The sequence below is a fragment of the Augochlora pura genome, chromosome 1 (assembly GCF_028453695.1).
Source record: "Augochlora pura isolate Apur16 chromosome 1, APUR_v2.2.1, whole genome shotgun sequence".
In the NCBI taxonomy this organism is placed as follows: Eukaryota; Metazoa; Arthropoda; class Insecta; order Hymenoptera; family Halictidae; genus Augochlora; species Augochlora pura.
Window position 1 is genome coordinate 10,477,401 of NC_135772.1, and position 12,918 is coordinate 10,490,318.

Sequence of the window (12,918 nt, forward strand, 5' to 3'; positions counted from 1 at the left end):
TGACAAAAATTTGTCTGAAAGTAGAATCATACATTGGAACGAGACAAATTCAATCATTGGAATTGCTTTCGCAAAGTAATCCGAAGTCTGATGTAATTATCAAACTGCTCGCGTAAATCGGATCTCTGCAGAACGTGCCCGCAAATGATACAATCATCGTGCAACGCTCGTCACTATTTGCTACATCGCCGTCAGTGACGAGCCGTCGAAAAACATTCTCTGCCGTCGAGAGGAAATTTTGAAATGTTTCCCAGCTAGTTTGTCATTAAAAATGATCGGCGAACGGCCAATGGCGAGGATGCCGGTCGTCGTGACCGGTGCAAGCGTTTTAAATCCTCAGAAACACGCTCGAGATAAATCCAATTATGCTCATTGCGTTGTCCGTTTAATACACCGAATTCCTATTTACCAGCATGCCCCTCGTATCTTCACCGAGGAACAAGCACGCGAATTGTAATTTTGCGCAGTGCCAATCAAAGTGCGGATTAAATCTGTTAATGGTCAGGCAAAGCTTGTAAATCCATATTCGAAAACCGATTAAGGAGATTTTCCAATTTTCCCTCTACCTATTGATTTCGTATGGTTAACACGATTATCGTTCGGCTCGCGGGCGGCCGAAATTAATATCAGAAAGCTCGCGATTTGCGTGAATTACCGTTTATTGCAGTCAAATGAAGCCGAACGACCCCTTTGCACTCGATGATTTTCCGGGAAAAGTAATCCCCTCTCGTATTACGCGGCGCGTACACGCGCGCGTGTTTCAACGGGGAAAAAAGGAAAAAGAAGACGAAGGCCTTCGCAATTCATTAAAGTGGGCGCGCATTAAAGCAATCGTACGAAAAATATAACAAATTTCTGTTGTTGTTCGTCATTTCTTTTCAAACGTGTTTCAAGTCTCTGCATGGACCGTAGAAACGTAAACAACGCTTGCAAACCATTTTATCGATTCTAGAACGAAAAAGGAATTTTTTTTACGATAATATTCACAGTTTGTAGGAAATTATCAGGGTTTCTGTAAGAACGTAGAAATAATAATTAAATTGTCAATTTATCATGACTTCGTAGATAATTTGATCGTAATTTTAGTAGATTATGTACATTTTCATAGATATTTACCTGCGTGCATTAATCGAATGGTAAATTATATCTTTACATAAAATCCACTGAGATTTTTCTTAAAAAGTTATACTTAATATTCACTAGATAATCTACGCAGTAAAGGTTATGTTTCCTCTATTCAAAGAGATGTAAACGTCTGAAACGGTTGCATTTTTAGGCTTTAATGGAATTTTATGTGTTAAATATATTCGAAATTGAATAAAAATAAAATCGAATTAATTTGTACCGACGGAAACGATGAATTCGATTGAAACTATTGGGAGAAATACCGTCGCGTGTCTAACCGCGTTTGAATTCGAGCGCCCTTCGCGCCATTCCCCACGGCAGATGCACGAAGGTCAAAAGTATTTTAAAAATAAGGCCGTAGGCATTGGCAGATTGGTATAGCAGTGGACGTTAAGGGTCGGGTGGCGTTGTAATGGCAAAAAGTTTGCGAAAGGTGAGTAATCGTCGAAACGATAAACAAACCTGGGTCGTTAGTGTATACGGTGCGTTAGTTAGCTGGCGCTGGGTTTAGGTAAATAAAGCCGCGTGTGGAGCGTGTTTGAATGGTTAGAAATCGTGCATCAACAAATCGAGTTTTCGCGAGAAGGCTCGTGGCTAGACGAGTCCGAACGACAATGGCGCCCAAGCCTCGCGAATATTGACATTGCCGAAAACATTATCTTCGAATATTGGATATTATCGTATCTGTGAGTGACACTTGCTACGTCGCAATTAATATTCTAACCTTCTTTTCATTTTTGGCACGTTCGTCGTCGTGAAATTGCAAACGGAGTAGTTCGTTGGTTGCCGAGGTTATGCGAAAAAAATGTTTTCGGCACGTATAGTAGCGACGCGTGAACCCTGAAGGGTTTTACAGTTATACTGCAATGTGGCACATTTGCAGAAGCACGGAGGAAGTTGTGTGGGTCTAGAGTTGCGATATAATCTCCGAGGAGATATCGTCAAGTCGATATAGGAGAGTGTGCGTGGAGAAGGCGTGTGAGTTAACGTTTTAAGGGTTAGGGAGTCATTCTGTAGTCAGGGTGATCAAAGTCTCTAGTGTGGACAGTTCAGGGCAGCTAGTTTGGTTGTAGGGTCGGGATTGGAGATAGACAAGATGGACCAACAGTATTGTCTACGGTGGAACAATCATCCAGCCAACCTCACAGACGTTCTCAGCTCGTTGCTTGCCAGAGAGGCACTCTGCGACGTAACCCTGGCGTGTGTTGGAGACACTTTCAAGGCACACCAGACGATACTCTCTGCATGCAGTCCATATTTCGAGAGCATTTTCCTTCAAAATACCCATCCCCATCCAATTATATTCCTGAAGGATGTCAATGACACAGAAATGAAGGCGTTGCTGCACTTTATGTATAAGGGAGAAGTTAACGTTAGTCAGCATCTGCTACCGATGTTCCTTAAAACAGCGGAGGCATTACAGATTAGAGGCCTCACTGATAATAGTGTAAATAACAAGGCAGAAGAGAAAAGTCCATCGCCAGAACCAGAAACGCAAACTGGTGTTAGGCATACTGACTCGCCTAACCTTCAGCCTCTTCCTGAAAAGAGAAAAAGAAAGCCTTCGGGCAGCTATGACGTTTCCCTTAGTGGTCCACCCAGTGAACGGTTCATGTCCGATTCTCAGGTGTGTAACTTTAAATATCATATACACATATTTATATTTGTATTTGTAATCTTATATCTTGTTACATTATGTTTTTAAAGCACTAGTATATTTTGTTTTCATTTTAGGAATCATTTGGTTGGTTTTTCTTCTTAGATCATACAAGTAGACAATTTTGGAGCAATGCAAAATTTGTAGTAATAGTAGATTATATTGTGTTTCCAACTATTATATTACTTTGTACAGCTAAATTACTCCATTTAGTGCCATAGAGATTCATTTCTTGTCTAGTATCTTAGCAATATTACAAAATTATGTTTCTTTCACGTGTAGATATTATTTATTTTCTTCTAATATAAGTTTTCACAAAATATTTGTGAAATGTGCTGAATTGGAGTAAAATTAAATAATTCCTTAATTTACTGTCACCTTTGAAGATTTCATATATTCCATAAATATTACTCGGTTCATGTACAATATCACACTTATAATGTTGATATTAAAATCTAGTAAAATCTTTCAATAAACCATGTTTAATTATGATATAGCTATAATATTCACTTTTTAATGTTTTTCTAAATGTACAAAATTAATGTGATAGCTTTATTTATTAAAATTTTGATTTCTAATCGTGTTTATAGAATGTATTTAGAAAGTTCACATCATTGAATATATTAAAATCTTAAATGCAATGTTACTTTAAATTAATTTTATTGGATTTTTAGTAATAATTTCAAAACATATGCTCCCGCATACTCGCGCGCGTGACTGTGCATACGCGCGTATATGTTGTGCATGTGTTTGCACATATATTTGGATGATGTAGTCACATGTATATGTCACAAATTTTTTTATGTGTAACGTCTAAAATTCAGAGATAATGATCGTATTTCGTTATCTATATACTACATGTGTATGTGATTGCACAGCTTTCCAAATACCTTCTTATGACCTTGAGAAATGAAACAGAAGTTAATCTGCGTTTTGAAACGTGAACCAAGTAATTATAATATTGTATATTTTTATTACATATTTTCTCTTCCATTTTGATAGCAAAGAATCTTCTTTTAAAACATTTCTTAATTGCCTGAAGGCGTTGGTAATGAAATTGATGATAAGGAATTATTTATAGATCCTTTAAAAATCAACATAGGCCATAGAAAAATATCTTTTATTTTATTGTTTGTAAACTTGCAGAAATTAAATTTGAATCTCATTGAGAAGCATTATGTTATACATTACAATTAGAAGTGGGTTTAGTGCATTTAAAATCTGTGTCCTTCTTATTTGTTGTTTTCAGGCATCCTCACAATGTAGTTACAAATCAAGCCCTCCTGTGATTCCAAAGTTAAATAATGCCTTGGGAGGTGAAATGGAAGATGGTGGTCGACCTATGTCTCCTTCATCACAGCCACAACCGTCTATCAAGCAAGAGTTAGATCATCACTTAGACTTCCATGACAACATCTCCCTCCCAGTAAGTGATTCCTCATATATATATATTACTTTGTATAATAGTAAAACATTTTGCATGTTGATTATGTATTTTCTATATTGACTAGATTACATAGTCTAAAGCATGTGTATAGTCCACGATAGAAAATGGTTTAAAATTGTGAGTTTTTGTCACGAATGTGTATATTTTTCATTAAATTATTATGATTTTTAATTATAACTTTAGACATGATTGGTTTAGTCATTTTACCATTAGAGATTTTTGTTTCAAATAAGTAGCTTTTTTAGGAGTGTGTATTAGAAAAGTAATTTTGATATGGTCTTCGGTATAGAAATAGGGTAGTTTCGTTTCAAATTCATTTGTTTTATTATTTAATGTTTTATTTCAGAACATTACTTTTGCTGTAATAATTCTTTTTATTTTTCTGGGAAGTATTACATTTTCATGCGTAGCTCAATGCTATTCATGGAATCGTACATGGATATGTACCGAAGATATTGTTTCGTTGCTGTTCCCATATTTAATTTACTGTCATTATCCTACGACTGCTTAGTCCAAACAAACATAGGAAGGAAGGGATGTTTAAATACAGACGCTAAAAAGAAAAGTTGTCTTTTTTACGCTAGAAAGCAAGCTCAGAGATGTGTTGATTAAACACATATCCTTTCCTTCTCTGTTGACAGACTAGTATGGAGTGGGAAGTTCAGAGGGATGGGAAGAGTGACGAAACTATGGATATACAGAATATGCCCCAAAATCAACCAGATTCAGCTGTTATACAAGTTTCTCGTGAAAGCTCTATCATGGCTGGCCATTCTCTGTCTGTCAATGTATCAGGGACTGCATCCGAATATAATGAAAATTCTCAAAAATTATTGCAAAATCAATCTGTGTCTCACAAATATCTTATATTGAATCTATTGTCAGATAATATAAATATTAAGGATCCTAAAAAAAATATGGACACTCATAGATCAACGATAGCGAATCACCATCAGGAAAAGTCAGTAATAGAGTCTACGTTGAGTAATGTTTCACAGTGCACTGCTCTTCAAAGTAGAAAAAGTGGTAGATTTAGAGTCAGTTGGATAGCTATGTATTCTTGGCTTCAGTACGATGAGAGATTAAACCTTATGTTTTGTAAATACTGTAGAAAATGGAGTAATTCGTTTCCAGGAATACGTACGTCTTTTGCAACTGGGAATGGTAATTTTAGGGTCGAAATAGTGAACCATCATGATAAATGTAAGGCACACAATTTATGCATTGCCAAAGAAAGAGAAGCGAAAGCAAATTACATCGTAATTGCACCTTCATTATAACCTGGGATCAACTTTGCTCAAATAACGACGTAATTGAATATAGGGTTTTTAAAAGTGTTTTTCATTGCACTGTTATTCGCTCCAGAAATATGTGCACTTCTTTTTTTAAGTAATCAGTTATTATGTATGCGTATTTTGTGTTTATTCCTCTGAAAAAGTAATATATTTCATTCGCATTTTATTGTTAGCATGCTTGTGCCACAGTAACTTAATAAATTTGCAAACAGTTCCTTCGTTTGAATGTTACACGTAATTTTATTTTAAGATGCGCCTTATAGGCATATGCAATTCCTAACGCGAAACTATAAATTTTGAGAAAACATGCATTTTCTGCAGACATTAACGTTCCAATTGTCCTATTGTTTTCTTATCGTAGTTTCGTACAAATATTTTCAATGATTTATATACGTTTAAAAATTTCTATGATTTGTATTAAATTCATATTTACATAAGGGAAATTTAATATTATTACATTATTCTTTAATATGGTATTATGAATGTTAATTTAATAATCGCCATGTTCTTTCAATTAATTATCGCGTTCTGTTATTTTTTTTGTAATGCGTTATAATATAAAGATTAAAATGAAGTGTTTTTTGAAACTTCAGATAGTTTACGGCAAGTTATATGATATAGAATTTTTATGAATAAAAATGTTTATCGTCACGTTGAAGAATATTTTATGAAGTTAAACATGTAATCGCATAAGTTTGAACGAAAATGAAATATTCTGATCTGAAATTACACAACAAGTGTCTTGTAATATATTCAATGAGAAATTCTATTTTTGCAAGCGACTGTAACAGTTACTTAATTTCCTCAATCGTTTACTATGACTTAAGTAAAACCTGTAAATAGAAAATAAAAAGCAGCTGTTAAAAATTTAGTTTTATTATTTGCATGCATGAGTTTATTGAACGGTATAAACTAATTGTTACAAATGTATAATTCTTCAGTTCTGAGATAATATTTTATTTCTTCGTATTTTTGTCGTTTTATGCTATCTTTTCGACAAAAATCTATTTGAAATACCTCGTAAATGTTTATAATTTTCCTTATTAACGACCTCGAAATAAAAATCGTAAATTTTCATGTCAGGCAAAACGAGATATTAGTTAATCGTTCGTTGAAATAAGAATAATGTTTATCGAAACCGAGCTGCTTATTTTATTACATCAAGTTAAACACGTGGTCAAAACACGATTAAATTAGATCATTCGAAGTAGTCATTGCCGCCTTGTTGATTGATGCATGCTTAGATTTTTAAAAAAATATTTGTCTTGCAACTTTGAAGGTGTGTTACACTTGCGAACGTTTATCAAACCTATTTAACAATTTAATTACACAAATCGTAATTTTCCAAATTCTTTAGTGATGGGAATGGAAAGAGATTAGTTCTGTAATTTATAATTGAATAGTATAGCTTTGAAGAAGCTATAGAAGAAGCTTACCTAATTTCATTTGGTTAAGTAGTATTCATGAAAATTCTGGGGAAGTATATTCAAAATAAAAGAGCATAATATTACGTATATCTGGATACGATATGATCTTTAAAAAGTAAAATCCTAGCAAATATATTAAAGACTTCTTTAATTGCTCAAAAGTAGCAACATGAGTTACTAAATCAAGATCTTTTCAATTTCATTAACATAACTGATTTAAAAATTGGAGTAAATATTTCTTATGTACAATCCTAGAAAGTGCATAGGATTATTACATATTATATACAAATGAAGTATATGCAGTACCCATGCAGTAATACATATAATAATTTTGTAGAGATATTGTCAGTATTATTTGAGAATATGTTATCAGCATTAATATTTCCATTTCGTAGATGAAAACAATATTTAAGTACTTTTTATAATTTACACAATATACCTACAAGAAAATGTTGTTATTTCAGTCTTTCATATTTCCGAAAACAAATTCAAAACATAAGTATCATTTTTAGATAAATCGGTAATCAAAGCCAAGGGTTTGTCTGAATAGAGAAATATAGGTCGAAAAGGGTGACAGGGCGTTGCTTACGGTAAAAATATTCGAAAAGTCAAAGATGCATCGTACCATCGAAAGGTCCAGCAACGCATAGCTTTAACACTAAAAATTGCCCAACATTAACCTAAACAGTTGTATATAATATTGTTCATGTGGATGATATTTTGTGCAGGGCCATCCAGTCGGAGTGCTAGGAGAGGAAGGAGGAGCCACGACGGGCGCGCTTAGCGATAGCGTGTCAGGAATTGAACCGTCTGAACACCATAATCCCCCAGAAATGCTCGACGGACTCGATGGTAAGACCTCCAAACATTTGTCATTGCAATCAAAATTCCATTTAGATCTGACGTACTTCCCTACGCCCGCCAAAGCGTCGCTCGAGTTCCGCGCGTAGTCGAAGGGGTAACCGGTGGGGAGGGGGGGAGGTGGGGGCGCAACAAGTAACACGTGGGAGCTTATATATTTCGTCAATTGATGTGTGGCATGCGGGTCAACAGGTGTGCGACACCGCGATTTCAGAAATTTCGGAACGGGTCGTGCCGGATTCGCGAGGACCGGTCTTCTAACGTGTTGTCTCTCGCGGTCGCTTGGGGAAATACGTGACGTCTAAGAAATCGAGGGAGATGTGCATGCACGTTTGCAAGGATTTTTGCGCGTCGAGTCGTACATAGGCGTACGAAGCGAGCATCCCTCTATTTCCGAGTCTGGCAAGCGTAGTGAGTGGTAACTCTTTTTTAGAACACGAAACAGAACTTTCTTGTTGGATGTGTACTTATATATATATCCTGTATATGTTGTGTGTATATACGTGTACGCGCGCGCGTGCTCCTATGTACATACGGGTATACCACACAGTTTATACATATATTATTATCCTTGGTGTTGTGGTGATGGTATCGTGCATTTGCTATGTCACTGTTCAAGTAGTTACCGGTTTTCACCGCGAGTGTTAATACATACATAGGCGTGTCTAACAAAAGAAAAGAGAAAGTTAAAAAGTAGAAAGAATCGAGACACGTTGTGGTTTTGGGCAAAACTAAAGAAAAAAAAAAAGAAAAAAACGAAGTAAATAGATGAAAATAAAAGTGGTATCGGCAAAGCGAACAAGTACTTTTGTTGGTATCAGCAAATGGACCGTACTCCTGTTTGTCTGGACTTTTCTGAGATGGTGTGTGGCCGGTGATTGCGTACGTGGTCCCGTATGTGTTGCGTTTTTAATTTTTCCCTTTTTTGTTTTTTTTTCTGCTATCTTCTCTACATATACATATACATATCGGTGGATCTGTTTATGCGTGGCCCAGAATAACGGAACCATGAACCCGTGCGTGCGTGCGTACGTTAGAACGAACGAATGCAGTTCTGCCTTTGTTGCAGGTGTGAGAAACATGTGTATATATGTGTGCCACATGACTCTCTAATTTTTATATACATATTATTTATATAAATCGACCGTATGTACATACATATATATCTGCGCACCGATCGAATGCGCACGTATACATGTGTGTACGTATGTATATATGTATACATATATTATCACTACGGCGTGATTCTCTATGCATGCCTTCACACACTGTTTTCTCTGTCCTCTTACAAATTACCTTTTTGCCACGTCTCTTACATCACCGTACCTGGCGATCTTAATCTTACATTCTCACGTGTCTCTCTTGCGCTGTTTACTTTAACCCATACGCGTTAACTAGTAAACGGAGACATTAGCAACAAAATACAGTCGATCGCGGAGTTTTCGTTACGCAACCGATCAATGAATCGGCAACTGTGATTCGTTGTCGTGTCGCGGTGCAGTAACGACAACAACAAAAAAATATAGAAATGGAGATACAAATGATAGTATAAGAATGTGCTTTTTACGCAACACGAGATCGTTCCTACCGCAGGCGAAATCCCATTTCCCGAGGCGTCTCTCGTTGGATTAACATCTCAGGAATCTTCGCAAATACAGAGAGAATAGAATTTTGTTGCTAACAGGACACGGTCCATTCTTTTACCTTTGCTCGAACCTGTTGCCGCTTGATCTCGCAAATTAATCCTCGTACATCTTCGTGATCGTTAACGATCATTGAATTAGAGTCGTTGGTGAAGGAGCTCGATCCTCGGTCTGTTGGTCTTGCGTATATCTTTGTCAACGCTCGTTTTCATACGGGAACTTGCGCGTTAGATAATCGTATGAGATTTTGTCAACGTCGATTGAAACGTAGAGGTAGAATGTCGTTCTCTTTTTCTTGATTTCCTGTTCTTTTCTGTTCTGTTTCTTCTTCGCTTCCTTTCGGTTCGACAGCTGCCCGTAATCGCGAACTCTCCGATTGCGGAAGCTCTGTTGTCGGCGTTGTTCTCTTCACTTTTGCGTCGGGTTTTCACCACGAGCATTCCTACTTCGTGTTTTTATCTGTTTCTCAAGCTGTACAATCTCTCTCTCTTTCTTTCTTTCTCTCTCTCTCTCTCTCTCTCTCTCTCTCTCTCTCTCTCTCCATACAGTTTCATCTTCCGTCTTTATTTTTCTTCATAGAAGTTCTTTTTAGTTGTGTGACGACGTGTTGTGCTAGCTTTGCGTTTTGTTTTCTTTGAACTTTCCTTTTTCTAATTTGTTGGAATCTTGACAATGATATCAGAACAGTAGGTATGTGCTTTTTTGGTTCGTGTACGTGACATGACATTGATCGTTTGGTACGAGTAGGCATCCATAGAGATATATACATCTATGTACGCATAGAATAATTTGTTCGAGACGTATTATTACGTTATTGAGTGTGGTGTTTCTCGATTTATTATTGCTCTTCCGTAAAACATTGTTGATTTGGCGAACGTAACTATTTCATTCAGAGAATCCCCTCTTTTCTCTGCTACTATATTTGACTTGACCGTAGAAGTGTGAGTTAATATTTTCATATAAACATAAATATATATATATGTATATGTATATTTATGTGATACGGATCGTTATTTCTATGAGAGGTGTTTTCAACTACACGTTACCGTTTTGGTTTCTTCTTGTTTTTTATTTATTCTCCTTATTTATATTTGTCTATATATACATATATTATATTATCATGAATTCTAGTAGAGATTGTCGGTAATCGCTGATGATCTGATAAACAATTATTGAAATCGGGATCTTGTAATTCCAGGAACAACAGGAACTTGCAAAAAAGACAAGGATATAAGTAAAGACAGTCAGAATAAGTTAGAACAGTCGAACGCTCTAGGCGCGGAGAGATGTAAGCTCTGCGGGAAGAGCGTGGCCAACATTAAAAAGCACATGAAATCGCATTTCCCCGATAAGTATCAATGCCAAATCTGCATGATATCGTTAACGAGGTCCGACAATCTGAAAAGGCATATTAAGTTGAAGCATGGAATACGAGAGGGATCATTGTTATCGCCGTTCATGCGTCTCGAGCAGAAGCACTTTTTAGCAAAATCGGAACCGGCTTACCTCACCTAGGGTTTTTCACGTGGGCCGCGCTCTCCAGAGGCGGATGCGAATGCGGGAGATCACGTGCAAGTATTCGATCCGTTCGGCTCTATTCGGTGCGTAGCGAAACGCGCAGATGGAAACGCGTACGCGACGAAAAAAACGTCAAACAAGCAACAAAAATTAACCGAGAGTACAAAAAAATGTAAAAAACACACACACACACGCCCAGATAAAAAAAAAATGGACATCGAGAAACCTAAGCGAAATGAAAAGCGAGAGTACGAGAATACAGGAAAGAGACAAGAACGAAATGAGGGGAGAAAAATAAAAAAAAAAGAAACACGAGAGGAAAGCCGAATCCGAAATTACGATCGGCGAGGCTCGCGTATGCTCTCGGTGTTCCGCGAGACGCGGGTCGCACGCGGACGCGATTAGTATTAATCCTTCGTCGAGAGACTGAAACTCGGCATTCATTACTCTAATCGAGCGGGCTGCCCGTCCGCTCGCGAGACTACTTTTAATCGTATTTCCTTCATTTTAAATTATTCTCCTTAAGAGGACCCAATTATTTATTGTCGTGTGTCTAGTTTTTAGTTACTTAAGGATTCCGTCTTAATTTTCATTAATTTACTTAAATTAAGCGCTCGGCTCGCGGCCACTGTGTCTCGAGACCGGTGCAGACTAAGCGCTCGTCTAAAATTCATTGTAGATTATTCGATATTGTTTATAGAGAGATTTTACCTATTGTCGGGGTAATTATTAATCAAGAGTACAAAGAAAGGAAACGAAACGATCCACGGTGTGTTCGGACGAGAGAGGAGTCTGGCGTATCCGTCGTGTTCATGTATTATATATACTACCTCCAACGGATGCCGTGAAATAGTGTTACCGGATAGTATCTTTTTGGTCCCGATCCGCCCGGCCTCACGGCAGGCGGGAGATTGTTTATCGTAGTTCCCGTGTTTGCACGGTTCCCATGGAAAGTCTATACGAGAGATTTCGCCCCCTCTGTACGCGCGGCGCATGGGACTGAATTTTACCGCGCTTCGTCCGCGTCACCCCCTGTTCTATTCATTTCTGCCGCGGTGTTCCGCCGCAAGAAACCACGAGATATTGCCTTTGATTAGATTTGCATAAGAGAAAGAGAGATACGCGCGCGCGACGCGGCCTGTTTTTCGAGCGGACGAGGGCGGCCGATTTCCGCCCACGACCCGGAAACTCAGCCGCGAAATTGTTCGACGTTAATATTCGGTTGTTGCGCAACGAACATCCCGTTCCTCCTCCTCCTCCTCCTCCTCCCCCGTCTAAATGAATACGCGCTGATCTTTTTTGTCAGCTTGGTTTTGCTGCCGGCGAAAAGCAACTTCGTTTCGGAAAATATTCATCACGCTCGTTGATCCCTCGTTCTCCCGGGATGCGCGATCTTGCATTAATTATCTTTTTCGGAAAACTGAACTGCCCGGCTTCGTTCCGGACCGAAACACGAGTCCGTGGAGTTCATGCTTTTATGGTATGAGCGTTCAAGAATAGATCTCATAAAAGTTGTTTTTCACTTGTGCCTGACAGTTGTTTTTTACAATCCTGCTGGAAAATAATCCGACGTATTCCAAATGTTCCGATGTTTCCGGGCCACGTAATTGCCGTTTCTTTTTTTCGGTACAACAGAAACACCTATTTTCAACTGAATTAAATTTGTACGTAGTAGATTGTTTTGGTATCAGGATATTACTAATCTCTCACTCTCTTGCAATGCCATCGTTTGGAAATGGTTATTTTACGTTCCATTGATAGCCAAGGAGTTTCTTATGGAATTTCTTTCGTTCAATCTTGGGAGCATTTGATTCTAGAAGGTTAACCTTGTACCATCGAGGTAGATTTCAACATACTTTAACTTCTTTTCGTTGCACAATAGAATTGCAACATTACGATCTCATGTGTAGAATAGAGTTTTCGATAGTTCGGCGGTTAGGGGTAA

General features: G+C 37.6%; 1 protein-coding gene across 9 annotated transcripts in view; it reads left to right on the forward strand.

Annotated features, from left to right (window-relative positions):
- The first annotated feature begins 1,483 nt into the window (after positions 1-1,483).
- LOC144472486 (uncharacterized) overlaps positions 1,484-12,918 on the forward strand; it is a 79,326-nt gene continuing 67,891 nt past the window's right edge. For 7 of the 9 annotated variants that reach the window (XM_078185643.1, XM_078185670.1, XM_078185697.1 and 4 more), the window contains exons 1-4: positions 1,484-1,558; positions 2,199-2,752; positions 4,032-4,208; positions 7,680-7,803. In XM_078185643.1, the coding sequence (XP_078041769.1) occupies positions 2,222-2,752; positions 4,032-4,208; positions 7,680-7,803 (832 nt within the window). In that variant the 5' untranslated portion in view covers positions 1,484-1,558; positions 2,199-2,221. Of the gene's footprint in view, positions 1,559-2,008; positions 2,104-2,198; positions 2,753-4,031; positions 4,209-4,870; positions 6,537-7,679; positions 7,804-12,918 lie in introns of those variants that run through there. The other 2 variants (XM_078185634.1, XM_078185626.1) reach the window with 2 other exon arrangements.